General features: G+C 38.2%; 1 protein-coding gene across 1 annotated transcript in view; it reads right to left on the reverse strand.

The window, feature by feature from the left end:
- AXDND1 (axonemal dynein light chain domain containing 1) overlaps window positions 1–14,242 on the reverse strand; it is a 2,684,234-nt gene that overhangs the window by 2,618,160 nt on the left and 51,832 nt on the right. Inside the window, exon 2 of the mRNA XM_044085955.1 lies at window positions 6,154–6,288. Within this exon, the coding sequence (XP_043941890.1) occupies window positions 6,154–6,259 (106 nt within the window). The 5' untranslated portion in view covers window positions 6,260–6,288. The remainder of the gene's footprint in view (window positions 1–6,153; window positions 6,289–14,242) is intronic.

The following is a 14,242-nucleotide window of genomic DNA, read 5'->3' on the forward strand; positions in this document are numbered from 1 at the left end:
TTTAAACAGATCACAATCAGTGACAGTCAATGGACCATTGGTACATCCATAATTTGCATCTTTATTGTGACTAATGCTGTGGACTCCTTATCTAAAGTACAAACTCACAAAGTAACTAAATGTTGATCAGAGTGCTAGGTATAACATCAAATAATGTAGGCATCTAGTGCTGCATTTTTGTTACATTAATATAGTATATAATGCCACAGATGGCAGTGAGATTACACTCTGTGTGAAATGCTGTGATGGGAGAGGGGAAGAGACTAATGGTTAACAGAATTCAAAAAGGGCATAGATACAACTGGCTTGAATAAACCTAAGAAATTGTTTCTTGATGGTAACAGGAGTCTTTACTCTGGAGGCACCAGAAGGTTTGAAAGAAGTGGTTAAAACTGAAGGGGAACCCTTTGAAAGCTTCAAGGTTAGATCACTTTCAGCCTCTCCAGGTCTAAGCGATTATACCAGTCTTTTAGCAATAAAGGTTTGAAGGAGGTGCAAATCTTGCAGTTCTGCAAGAAATATGACTTCCCAAGATATATGAAGTATCCTAAATGCCTGTCTTGTGTTGGAATTTTCCTCCTGCATTTCCACATCCTGAACTCTTGACTCTTTCAAATCCTTACTCAACTGTAATGATAGTGAAACTGCCACTTATAAGTAGAACAAACTACATCAAGACTGCCCCCAACAAACCACTAACCATATACAAGCTTTATCCAAAGGCAACAAAATTGCCGCAAGACCACATCAAAGGACAGATTAATAAGAAAACATCACAGCAAGAAACTAAACTAGTTAACAAATTAAACTAGCTGGTGGGAAAGGGAGTAAGAAACTATTATGGAAAAATATTTAGCAAGTGGCAAGACCACTGAAAAGACTAGCCAGAAATGGAGAAAAAAAATGCACAAAAAAATAATAAATTCAGAAAATATACCCAAGATATCTTGGGACCATTTTCTCTCAGTGACTTGTTAGAAAGTACAGCTGTGTAAGTTTCTTATTATAACAGTAGATTTTCAAATAGATCACTCTTACAATAATCTAAGCTTTACGGGTTATACCCTACACCGATCAATTACATTACAGCAACCATGAAACAGTGGCAAACCACTATGCAGTTAAGCCATGATAAAGGACAGATTATTATTCCAGGGATAAAAATTCAAAGGGGTATATTCCATGGTGAGTCTCTGTCACTGCTGCTCTTTTGTCTTGCCCTTAACCCATTAAGTTATCTACTTAACAGATTTGGTCATGGCTACATTTTGGCTCCCAGAAAACAACAAAGTGTAAAGACTTATCTTTGTTTGTAGATGATTTAAAACTGTATAGTTCATCAGACGAGCAATTGAAAGCACAACTGCAAGTGGTCAAAATTTTTTCAGATGATATAAGAATGTCATTTGGTCTTGATAAATGTGCAAAAGCAACCTTTAAAGCAGGAAGGCTGCAGCACCAAGAAAACATCAGTTTGGGAAAGGAATGTGATATAAAAGAACTTGAGCAAGATGGTGTGTATAAATATTTGGGAACTGATGAAGGGTCAACAATAAAACATGAACAAATGTGAATAAAACTTAGTAAGGAATATTTTAGAAGACTTACATTAATACTGAAAACAGCATTGACATCAAGGAACAAAGTCCAAACTATATTTCATGTCCTAACGTACAGTTTTGGAGTGACTGACTGGCCCCAAAAGGTGTCAGATACGTTAGACAGGAAAACTAGAAGGATGCTTCATGCTCATCAAATGATTTATAAAAATCAGTGCATACCAAGATTATATATTCCCCGTTCTGAAGGTGGTATGGGCCTCCTCAAAATTGATTACATGCATAGAGCTGCAATCATGGGACTGCATACATACCTGCTGGCCTCACAAAACCCAAACATAGTGAACATTTTGAAACATGAGGAGAATAAATCTAAGATGACTTCCCTACTTACTTTAGCAGAAGCATATCAGTGTCAAGTGGGAATGGAAATCAAACCAGAAGTTGATAAAAATCAGGCAACAACTGAACATGCCACAAAATAAAAGAAAGAAAGAATACAAGTGGAAGGATCAGATGAGAAGGCAAGAAATGTGGAAAATGCATAACTATAGTTATAAGTATAGGAAACTCTTGGAACAACCTCATGTTGATCAGGATCAAATGCAAGAATGGTTTAGGAGAGGTGAATTTAAACTAGAAGATGAAAGGTTAATATTGGTGTCCCAAGATAGTGGACTACATACACATTGGTTTACTAAGTCTACTGAACATGTAGGAGAAACAGACAAATATAGGTTTTCTAAAACAGAATTGGAATCTTGTTGCTGGCTGTGATATACTAATGGCAGAAGGACTGTATATTGAAAGGCATAATAATGTGGCAAGACTGTTGCATTGAGGATTGTGCAAATATTACAATACTGAGGTAGCTGAAAAACGCTGGAAACATGAGCCACAAAGCATTATATAAAATTATGACGTTTATATCACATGGGATCAACCATTACCAACAGTTCAAACAATAGATGCAAGAAAAACAGATATACTAGTCTATGAAAGAAAGACAAAAGTAACATCGATCATTGAAATTGCTACACCCAGTGACTACAGTGTCTTACGTACAGAGAGACACAAAACATAAAATACCAGAATTTGCAGGCAAAAACAAGGGCAATGTGGAAGAAGGATACCCAGACAGTTCCAGTAGCAGTAGGAGCAATAGGTCTTATCAAAAAGATTTTACAGTCTTACTTAGATAGGTTACCGATACATGTAACTCTGTACGAACTGCAGGAGTCATTACTGGGTACACTGTAGGTGCTGTGAAGAGCACTTCTGGCTAACTTCAAAGACTGAAACAATACTAATTTCATGAACTTTAATCATACTGTGACTTAGGAATGGGATCCAATTCCGTCATGGTATTAGAAACCCAAAAGACTTGGAGAAATTAAAAAAAAAGTTATATCCTGCCAAAGATATGGCAACTGGCCAGTACCCAAAGTTTTAGGGCACTTTCCATGTGCCCTAACCATTGAACATTTCAAAGACAGCAGTATAAAGTCAGTGGTTAGGGAACCACACCTTCAGAACTTTCTTGTCTCAAAGTAAGGGTAGCTAGAGCCCTTCATTTTAGGTATATGCTAGGAAAAAAGCTAAATAAAAATATCTACACTGTGCCAAAAATTATAACGCAAAAAAAGAGAGAGAGAGAGAGGTAGTGTGCTCTTACTGTAAGTGATATATTTGAACATCTACTGTTATGTTAAGAAACTTGCACAGCTGGTACTATCTTCATCTTTAGATCACTGCTGCAGTAGCCTAAGCTATCCAGGTCGATAACTAAATCTTAGAAAGAAAGGGAGGAGGCAGAAGAAGAGTCTGAGTCCAACAGCCCCTGAAGAATAGTCCTAGCAAAACCTGTTATGGACCTTCAAAAAGAATTGAATTTGTAATGTTTTGTAAAACTATGCACAGATGGCCAAGTTGCCACCTCCAGAATACTTGTAGAGTCCACCCCTTACCAAAAAGCCATGGCTGATTGGGTCCTGACCTTGTCATGGTGAGAATAAAATGAAACTAATAGCTTGAGACAGCCATATGAAAACTGTCTGTATGGACAAGGATTATCTCTTTTTATTACCTTCAAAGGAAATAAACTGCCGATCCAAAATGCTGAAGTTTTTTTAGTCCTGCCAATATTGTATCTGAGTTGCCTGTGGACATCCAAAAGTGTGTAAAATCCTCTCTCCCTTATTTTTGGATCTTGAAAAAAGACAGGAAAATGTTTAGCTTGACACAAAGTAAATTCTGAAAAGACGCTAGTCATAAAGATTTGTTCTCACAGATAATTTATCCTTATTGAGAAGACTGACTCGCCATAAGGGCTTGTGATGCAGCCACTCTTCTTGCAGAGGACAGTGTAATGAGTGACTATTTTCTAAATGAATAACTTAGATTCAGCCTGGGGAGCTGGTGCACATGGAAAAAATGTTCTGGTGCTTAGTTTGACACCAACTAGAAAATATCTTCTGCTTAGTCATATATGATTTTCTACTAGCAGACTTCTTAGCCTCCTATAATACCCACTGCACTTCCTAAGAAAAACTAATACCTAAAAGGTGTTAAAACCCTATCATCCAGGAGTCAAATGAAGTTGCAGGTTAGATGCTATAAAACAATGCCTGTCTTGTGTAATTAAGTCCATTCTGTGAGAAAGCTTGTGGCAATTGTCCTTGGCCTTTTTCAAAAGAAGGGAAAACCATTGTTGTCTGGGACAAAATGAAGTCACACAACAAAATGAATCAACCACCGATTAATCTGAACAAAAACCAAGAAATAAAAAAAAAACAAATATACTATAATGGAGGTGAAAATGTCAAGATGCAAACACAAACAAAAATATAATATATAAATTTATTGAAACTAAAATGTAACACTTTCGTCTTTCTAGTAGCCAGAACTTGGATATCATTGGAAAGGACTGAAAGGTGCTCAGGAACACTCTTATCCATTGGAATGAGAAGGTGTCTGTCTTCCAGGCTTGTTTGCGAAGAATCCTGGAGCAGAATTTCTTTCACTGAGGCAAATAGCTCTGTTTCATGAGTTCCACACAAGTGGATCAATTCCTAGAAGACTCTTGGATTCAGTTGCCATTCATAATGAGTCTGTTCTGATTCTGCTCAGCTTGTCTGCAATAATGTTTTGCTTTGAAAGGCTACAACTAGCCTAAAGGGAATGCTCCTGATGAGTTGCTAGGTCCCAGTCAACCATACCTAATCTACAAAGGGGGTATATCTGGTTCTCCCTTGTTTATGTGCCACATCGATACAGTGTTATCTGTGATTAAAAAAAAGAGGGGATATATCTGTCCCCCCCCATCTGTTTATGTACCACATAAGTGTGGCATTGTCTGTAATTATGGACAGAGGTCCTGAAGTCCAGAGATGATTTAGAGATTTGAGAGCTTTTATTACTGCCATTACTTTCACATGTATGTATTTTAGTCTGTCCTATTTGTTACACAGATCCTGAACTTTCACCCCAATGGAAACTGCTCCCCCAAGCAAAGTCTGCGGCATCTGTAGTAACAGACTGAGAAGGAGATGGAAGGGAGGGAGGGAGGGCCTGGTTTGAAAGATAATTGGCCCATCTACCAAAGTAACTACCATTTGAGAAACTCCAACAATGGGATCTGAAAAGAAAGCGGGTGCTGGCGTTTGTTCCAAACATATTTTGGAAGCCACTGAATTAACGACAACCACTAAAAACATAATTCCTAACTTAGATATAAATGTTTCTACAGAAAAAGTTAACTTTTCCTCAGAAATTTAGGTAAAGTGGAAGGTTTTACCCAGAAGGACACTTATCTGCCCAGCCTTGGTGAAGCTCTAAGTAACTGTACTATTTGTCGATCACTTAAAGTTCACAGGGAGAGCACACTGACATCAAGAAAGTTCTGAATGCTTTGCTCTGTAACCACCAGCTTTATACAGATCTCCTTAAGCCCTTCAGCTGTTAGGGCACATGGAAGACACCCTAAAGCTTTGGATGCCATTCAGTTGTCGTACCCATGCCAGGATATAACCCATAAAGCTTAGGCTACTGCAAACATGATCCAATGATGAATGTCTGCAGCTGAAGAGATCTGGAGAAAGGTCCTTGACAGTACAGCTTTGCGAGTAAAAACAATGAGCTTTACTAGCCAAGGAAAGAGGTCTCAGTCAGTCTACATGTTGTCAATCTGGTAAAGAGAATGGAACTTGAATATTAGATTTATGATAGCAAAGGTATGTGAACTTCCATTTATCTGACTCTATATTGCAGGTGTCAGGAAAAATGTATGACTATAAGGCAAAAGCTACAACAAGGGGTCATCAGTAAAACATTTCAACAAGTAGCACAACAAGAATGAAAACACAATCCTTATTTTTTAATGAAGTCATGGAGAAAACAAAGGAAATTATAATGGTATTTTTTTAAGAAACTGGCATACCGCAATAGGTGAAGGGAGACAGAAGCAGACACAGGACAATAACCAATGGTCATGCAAGCTGTCAGGGACAAGCTATACAATGAAAAATAAATATCATATTCTTGTCCACTGACACATATTCTACAAAATACAATGTGCCACTTCATCAACACTTACCTGTGTGTTTGTTTGCTTCAAGATGAGAGTGGCTACGTTTCAGCTCTAAGACCTCCACTTTTGGCACTACTGGGGCCTTTGGACTTGGCACTTCAATCAGAGACATTTTTTTTTTCAGTCGCCTACCACATTTAGCTGTTCAAAACAAAAGCATTCTGTTAATCAGTGTGACAAAAAGACATTTTTGGCAATTGCTATGTTTGCATCTACCACATGACTGCATTCTTCCCAGAGCTAACAGACACAAAAACATTTTATGTAGTGGTACTACTAACGGGTTAAAGATAGTCTGGCCTTATGTAGTTGCATCTTTACAAATAGTACTGTATAAAGTTAAGAATCCCACTACAAAAATACTGAAGGTAGCCATTACTGCAAAATTGCCATGATTAACAGCACATAAGGTCTGCCAGCCCTATACATAGGAAATGTGTTCCTCTGTTAAAATAATGTACCTGCTATGTAAACATTTTGATATGCTTGATTTGTTTATTTTATTTACACATCTATACTTCAGTAACAGGGTACTCACTGTGTACCATGGTTTCTATTTTTCAGAATGAGAGCAAGTTGATTCGTCAACAGAAATCAATCCAACTGCCATTAGTGGGAATTTACACAGCTGAAAGTGACTTTCAGCAATAATTTTTTTTTCCCACTGCTAAGTGACCGTGGAGTTAGTATACATGTTGGGGTTCTCCTTCTACATGGATGCTACTGAGAGGCTTGCCCCCAAACAAAGCAAATCTTTATCAATGAAAATGGCTTTGAACTATGTGGATTTACACTAACAGTCAGAATGATTGCCACTGATGAATCAGCTTGATTCCTTCAAACAAATTTCAGAGCTTACCCCTCCAAATAACAAAAATGCATAACAAGTATTTGGCAAAAAATGGAGAGAGTAAATGCAAGAATGGCTTCATAATACCAGAGAAGCCAAGAAGAAATTAGACAATGTACTTCAAAAGTATACATTTTTCCTCTAAATAATTTTTTGAGATCACACACACATTAGGAATCAGAATACAATTGTTCAAACCATCCCAACACATCACAAGCCATTGCTTACATGCATAGCACTCAAGGAACAAAACTACATTTAATGCATACTTACATATACCAATTAACAATACATGCTTACGTAAGCATAATTTTTGTACATCTCTGCTATTCCAACCAATTTAAACTCTTTGTGCCCCCCATATTATAGCACTAACCCAGCGACTCTCTTCTTCTGCCATTTATCCTTACTCTCTACTGCCTATCTTTCCTTACCATATGTTTTCATTTTCCTTTATTCATTTCTCCCAACTTCTACTACCTTCATGTACCACTTCCTGCCCTATCCACGGGTTCTTTCTTGGCACTAAAAATATCCCTTGTTTTTCATTCCTTTTTTAACCATCCAGCCATTAGTAGCATCTCCTTCCTTTCTTTTTCCCCCTCTGTAACCTGCTCTTCATTCACTCCAGGTAAACATAATAACCATCCCCTCTTTACCTCTCCAAGGCACAACTTATTCTATAGTTCTTTCATTGTCTATCACTTTTTCTGCACTACTTTACATTCCCACTACATATGTATATTATTTTAGTAGTAGTATTACTTATTAATTAAATTTATTTACTGGGATAGGATACTAATCACAACTGACCAATTTCACGCCCAGCTTAGGTTGCTGAGAAATATGTACAGAACAATGTAGACAAAGGCTTTTGAAACATGACTATATAAGAATTTGACATTATGTACATTTACATATGTAGATGCAAGTAATGAAAGCAGAGGGAAAGAGAGAGAACAGAGGATAGTGGAAGGGGAGTATAAGTTGAAGGGAGAGTAATATAGCATAGAGGAATCAATCTATGTAAATATGTGCGAATTTGATGACAAATGGTTGGTAGGATATGTTGAAATGAAGCTGCAAGTTTGCATAAAGCAGGGAGTAAAGTAATCATGCCTGTGCTGGGGCATTTGCATTTGCTCTATGTACTAAGGTGTGCTTTGAATTCTGGTCTGAATTTGAAGTATGTAAAAATATAATTTAGGGTGAATGGGGAACTTCATGCTGTAGTTATGGGGTTAGTAGAGAGAAGCTGAGACTGCTACCATGAAGCTTTGTTCTGGGAGTTTTAAGTGCTGACACTAAGGAGTGGCTCTTGAGGCAGTATGAGGAGTTTTTAGGTAACAGCTTAGATAACAGTAGGGTAGGGATGTCTAGGTGCATAGTCTGAAAATTAAGGAGCCTAGTAAGAGGTCAGCTTTTTGTTTAATGGACATCCAGTTACCCTTTTCAATAAATATATAGTTTTATTCCCGTTTTGAAGAGCTGGCTATGAATCTGCATATTTTGTGAGAAAGTATTTGTAGAGTTGACAAGTTTTTCTTGCAGGCATCAGTTATTATTTATTTATTGTATTTATACTTTTTGTTGTTCGGGTTAGTCTCGCTAGGCTAGTGGCCTCTCTTCAGGGGGGACCCGAGGTGGTATTTCTATAATTAATAGTTGTGGCCCATATTCCACTTGGACAAGCAATATGACTTTTACCTATTGCAGCTCCTGCAGAATAATAAAAAAAAAATTACCAGGAGATTTTGTGCACCTAACATAGAAGGTAGTTGAACTTGCTTCTTTTTCTGCACATCACCAATACTCTCCTAATATCTCTAGGGTCCTATACTACCTATGTAGCAACCTTATATGTTGATAACTCACTGGCCCCAATACATTTAAGAATATTACTGTCTCCTCTGCTTCTGTCCACTTCTCAGCACTCTCCCATATCTGGATTTTCTTCACATACCTCTCTCTAAGCTTCCTAAAACATATTTCCTCCTCCACACACACAAAAAAAAAAGACATACTAATGGAAAAATTAGTATAAGTCTGATTTACAACAGGCATGCTGACCAACCAGCATGCACATTTTGGAATATTAATGGGGGGGTCATTGTATAATACTGTTTATATTACATGCTAACATGTCTCTGCCATCACCCTCTCTCCAACTAAATTGTAATAATACATTTTTGCATTTTTTTATTGTAGTCATGCTATAATCTTGTTTGAAGCTTACACTTTAGGTATTTCTCGTTTTACCTGATTGTAGCATTGTCTTGGAGCACTTTTCACAGGGTCTCCACTGCATTCACATGCAATCATACTTTCCTTTAAATAAGAGCAAATAAGCAAATAAAATATGCCAGTGGGAGGCACAGAGGGGTGACCGATCTGAGGTCAGCGAAACTGATGGGACTTCATATTGTGGATACCTACGGAGATACTGAGAGGAACATGGCAGGTGTATCCCTATTTATATCCTCAGTGCCTTGTGCCCAAATTTAAAAATATACCACCTTAGTAACTAAATACAAAAAATGGGTGGTCATTCTGGACCAGTGACTGCAATGCTTTAAATGAGATTTCTGATAACAGCCTAGTACCACCAATCAAGGGAATCAACAAAGTCACAGGGAACTTGAGATTGGAAGTATCCTGAGGAGGCTAAGGATGTGACTTTCACCTAATTTTCACAGACAAATGGAATGTGGTCCCAAACTAATAAGATGCATATGCCTAAAAAACTGGTTGGACATATTTTACATTAGAAATCCCATGTCCTACTCTCTCAAACCATGGCTCTCTGTCTCAATCTTCTATCCAGGACTAGTCGGCTTATGCGGCCTCCTTTTTCAAACAGCTCCCTAGTTAGAGACAAGTTATACCAGATATGTGAAGTATTTCTGGGAGGCGTCTGGTATTGGAATATGCTCCCTAAAACTCTTTGGAAGGCTTTCAGGTGTTACTCCCGTGCATACCTACACAAATTGGTGAAAAAGGTGAGGCATAAATGGTATACTAAGTTATTTCAGGCATCCTTTTTACCAGTCCCTTATTGAGAGATCAGGGAATGCAAGTTGTTGATCTCTCATAGTAGGCACACAACTCAAGATCAAAGTCGTACAGAATTTTAAGTTCTAGATGCTGAAACCACCTGTCAGTCATCTGGTCAGGGCAAAAAAGTGCTCCAAAACAGACAAACAGTCACGGGTTTGGTTCAAGCAGCTTTATTATATACAAACACATCAGGAATGAGGCTTAGTAACAAATTTAAATAAACTTATAAACAGACTGACTGCCACACTCATACATGCTCACACTCTGGCTGTTCTCTCAAAATGGCACTGATGGCTGCACATGCTCACTATTTATATGCAAGTGCCTACACTCAGAAACGCTACTTAAAGTTACAACACATGGTCTGTTCTACACCACCCCTCAATGTCTCAGGGTGCTAGCATGTCTGACTGTTGCACTCATTAAATTTCAGGTGTAATCACACCTGTAGACAAAAGTATAATATTATTAAAAGACAAATGGTGTAGCTATCACAGCTCACTTCAGATGAGGATATATTTTTGCTATAATTGGTATGGCTATGTGGGTCTATATCATATATTCGAAATTCCAAAATGTTGAACACCATATGTTCGAACTTGGAATTTCGAATATTGAAAACAACGAATGCTCAGAATAGCAAATTTTTTCCCAAGGAAATAATTTGCTGTTCCGAGAAACATACACACAACACAAGCACACCAAAATAAATAAACCACACACATACAGTTAACAAAACCCAACGCCACACTAAACCACACGTACATTACTAACTATCCACTTACCTTAACCCGCACCCTAACCCTAAGGTCCGTAACTATCGCACACATACCCTACGAATCTATACACAAACAAACTAATCAATACACACACATACAGTTAACAAAACAGAACCCTACACTACACCATACATACATTACTATCCACTTACCTTAACCCGCACCCTAACCCTAAGGTCTGTAACTCTCGCACCACAGTGGAGGAAATAGTGAAGCCATGGAACGGCCCACCGAAATCTTGCCCTAGGTAAGGTATGTTCCGGGGCTTCGCTATTTTTACCATTCGATATTTAGGGTTCGAAGTTTTGACATTCGGCATTTTCCCTCTTCGGAATTTTGATATAGACCTGGCTATGTAATATGTTTTTAGAAAGGAAGTATCTCCATGAGCTTATTGATTTTATTACTTCTATGGTTTTGAGATTTTCTTCAGATTCCACTAGAATTAAAATTATTTATAAAAACTGACTTTAATAACAGATTCCTTGAGAGAGAAATAATGAACAATACATTATTTTATTTACAGGAGGAACACTGATATTAAAAACAGTTTTGAAATGTACAATAAATGTTCTAACGCTGATATAGTGAGAGATAATTTTAATGTGGAATTTTTGCACAACGTTCATACGTTAATGAAGGGGCCACAATTGTAATGGATGGTAAAGTCATTTCAATTGCAGTGGAGTAGACAGAGCTACATGGCAGATATGGTTAAATGACAGAGTCACTCTTCATTTAAATGGACTTGCTTCCTTAAACTGTTTATTATGAATACTGGCGGACAATTGAGATGGTAATATATTAGTTAAATCATTTTGTGAGTTTAGGATATTTAATGAGAATGAGTTTTAATTTTAATATTTCTGATTAAGTCCATGTATTATTGGGATGAGCATGTTCAAATAAATCTTTTTACTGTCACCTGTGGCTGCTGTAAAGTGACTACTGTATTGATGGTGGTGGCTCAGTTTATTTACTAGTTTAATATCCACATCTGGTCTTCCATTTGTGTTTTGTTTTTGTTCTTAAAATAAATATTTCGCAAGTTTGGACTCAAAGACTCCATGGAAAACTTGGGTAATTGCACAGATATTTAGCCAGACCTCAAAATTCAAAATTAGCATTATTGGGTCATCTCTGCTGGTTGCACTCCCTGCCCCCCTCCCCAATGATCAAAGCTGCAAATAACCTTCCAAGCTAAATGGTCACTAAGTATTGCTGACCTGAGTATGATTAGCAGTTCAGGTGCCTGTAGGAGCTGGCCAGGGAAGACGGAAGTCAGTGGCAGCTGTCAACTCAGACATCAGAAAAAGGGAGATGGCTCTGGCGCATCACATGGGTGACACCTACCATAAGCACTAGGTGTTCACCTAGTGGATTTCTGTGTTGGCTGAGCCTTCAGTGCCATACTGCATCCATGCACTTCCTCTTGGGTGGCAGCAATTTTAAGTCTGTAGGTGCTGTCAAGGGGAATGTCTATGCCACCCCCCCCCCCCAGGACCAGCATTCTGACCCACTCCCTACCACCCACCTCTGATGGGAAATGGGGGGATGGTAGGAATTTCTGGGCAAGAATGAATGGACCACAGGGCTCTTGCTTAGCCTGGGAATATCGTGCTTCCATTCTGTCAGAACAATTCAGCAAACTGAGTGAAGACAGGGGAGCTACTGGGCAAGGTCTTAAGAGGAAGGAAAAAAGAAATAATATAAGCAGTATTCAATATTTGAGACTAGATCGCAACACAACTCGTAATCAGGCAGCAAACAGGTTGCAGAAATCTCTGGCTGACTGCTTAGAAAACTATGTTCAAAGCTGAATAAAGAGATGGCAACTCAGAGACCAGACTTACCTGCTTTGGATTAACCTTTCCACATTGCTATATCCATTGACTGCATCTTTGGAGCACCATCTTATGGGGAATATTACAAAGCTGTGTCAGACTATGCATAAGTTATGTTGGATACCCGTGGCACACTGGAAAAAATAATGATCATATCTAGAAGCAAAAGACTGAACAGAAGCCAATTCCCCCAGGTCTAGATTTAAGAATGCACACTTTCTTGCAAAACTTGAGAAATAAGGATGCTGACTACCTATCTGGTGAGACAAAACAGATTCTCTGGAGAATGTGAGAATTTTTCAAAAAGTTGTCCTCCAAGGAAATCAAATGTGTGTTTTACAGAAAAAAATATCCAGCAGTGAAGGATAATGTGATCAACGTTCTTGCATATCTTTGTACATCACCCCTAGAATAAATAAAACTGGAGCCTTTTATACCACTTAAATTAATTTTCTGGCCTCTTGCTCAATAGAGATGACAAACTGGTGACATTTCAAGTCTGGCATATAGTTCTGTGTTCTTCAAAACCAGAGAAAATTGGCAACAATATTTATTTATTTACATTTGTTTACTGGGAAATTCCAACTGGACACAGGTCCTTTTTCAGCAGAGGCCCAGGGAGAAAAGCTCCACAGAACAATAAATGAGCAGCAGAGTATATGAAGAACAATTGAATATGCATACAATAGCAAATAATACATACTGCACTTAACATTAGCTATACATACAATATGAAACATAGTGATGAACAGATATACCAATATCTAGCTAGAGGCTAGGAATAAAGGTAGGATGTATATACGGTATACCTTCATATGTACGAAAGCACATTTCCAAATGTGCTTAAACACGAACCGTTTAGTCAAATTCCGTCACGCCGACTTCCCTAAATGTTGTAAAAATATTGAATTTCGACATTTCTGATCGCTCCACCACCAAAACGAATGCTACCATGGGTCAAAAAGAGGGCGAGGTTTTGTAATTTGGTGCTTCGGTTTTCGCAATTTTTGAATTTCACAGTTTGCAGTTCTCGCAGCAGTGTTGAAGATGTGGCCATCGAACTTATGAAGATATACCATATATAAAGACAGTACTAAGTTCAAACACATACTGCTCTAAACTCATATACCTAAATCTTATATACAAATATTGAATTAAACTCAAACAGTTATAAAGCAGATGCTCCACATGAAGGTGGAACAAGCTAGAAGGGCTAATGGGATGGAAGGGGAACGTAGAGGAGTAAGAGAGGAGACAGTGAGTAGTATACGTGGCAGTGACAGGAAGCTAGGTGTAAGTCAGTTAGATATGTATTTGGAGTTGAGATGAAGTGAGGTAGTTAAGCATGTTATAACAGGTCTCAGAGATGGAGTGAGGAGAGAAGGGTAGGGCAAAGGGTGAGCCAGAGCCTGCAGAGGAAGGAATGCAGTGATCACATGGTGAAAGGCAGGGGGCTGGGGAGGTAAAAAGGAGGGTTACTAGTCGGGATTGGTGCATGGGCATAACCAGAGACTTTTTTAAAGTGAGTATTTAGTGCAGTCTTGAAGTCATTGCAAGAAGGTAGT

This window comes from Protopterus annectens, chromosome 10.part0 (assembly GCF_019279795.1).
Source record: "Protopterus annectens isolate FY-2018-M chromosome 10.part0, PAN1.0, whole genome shotgun sequence".
Taxonomy (NCBI): Eukaryota; Metazoa; Chordata; order Ceratodontiformes; family Protopteridae; genus Protopterus; species Protopterus annectens.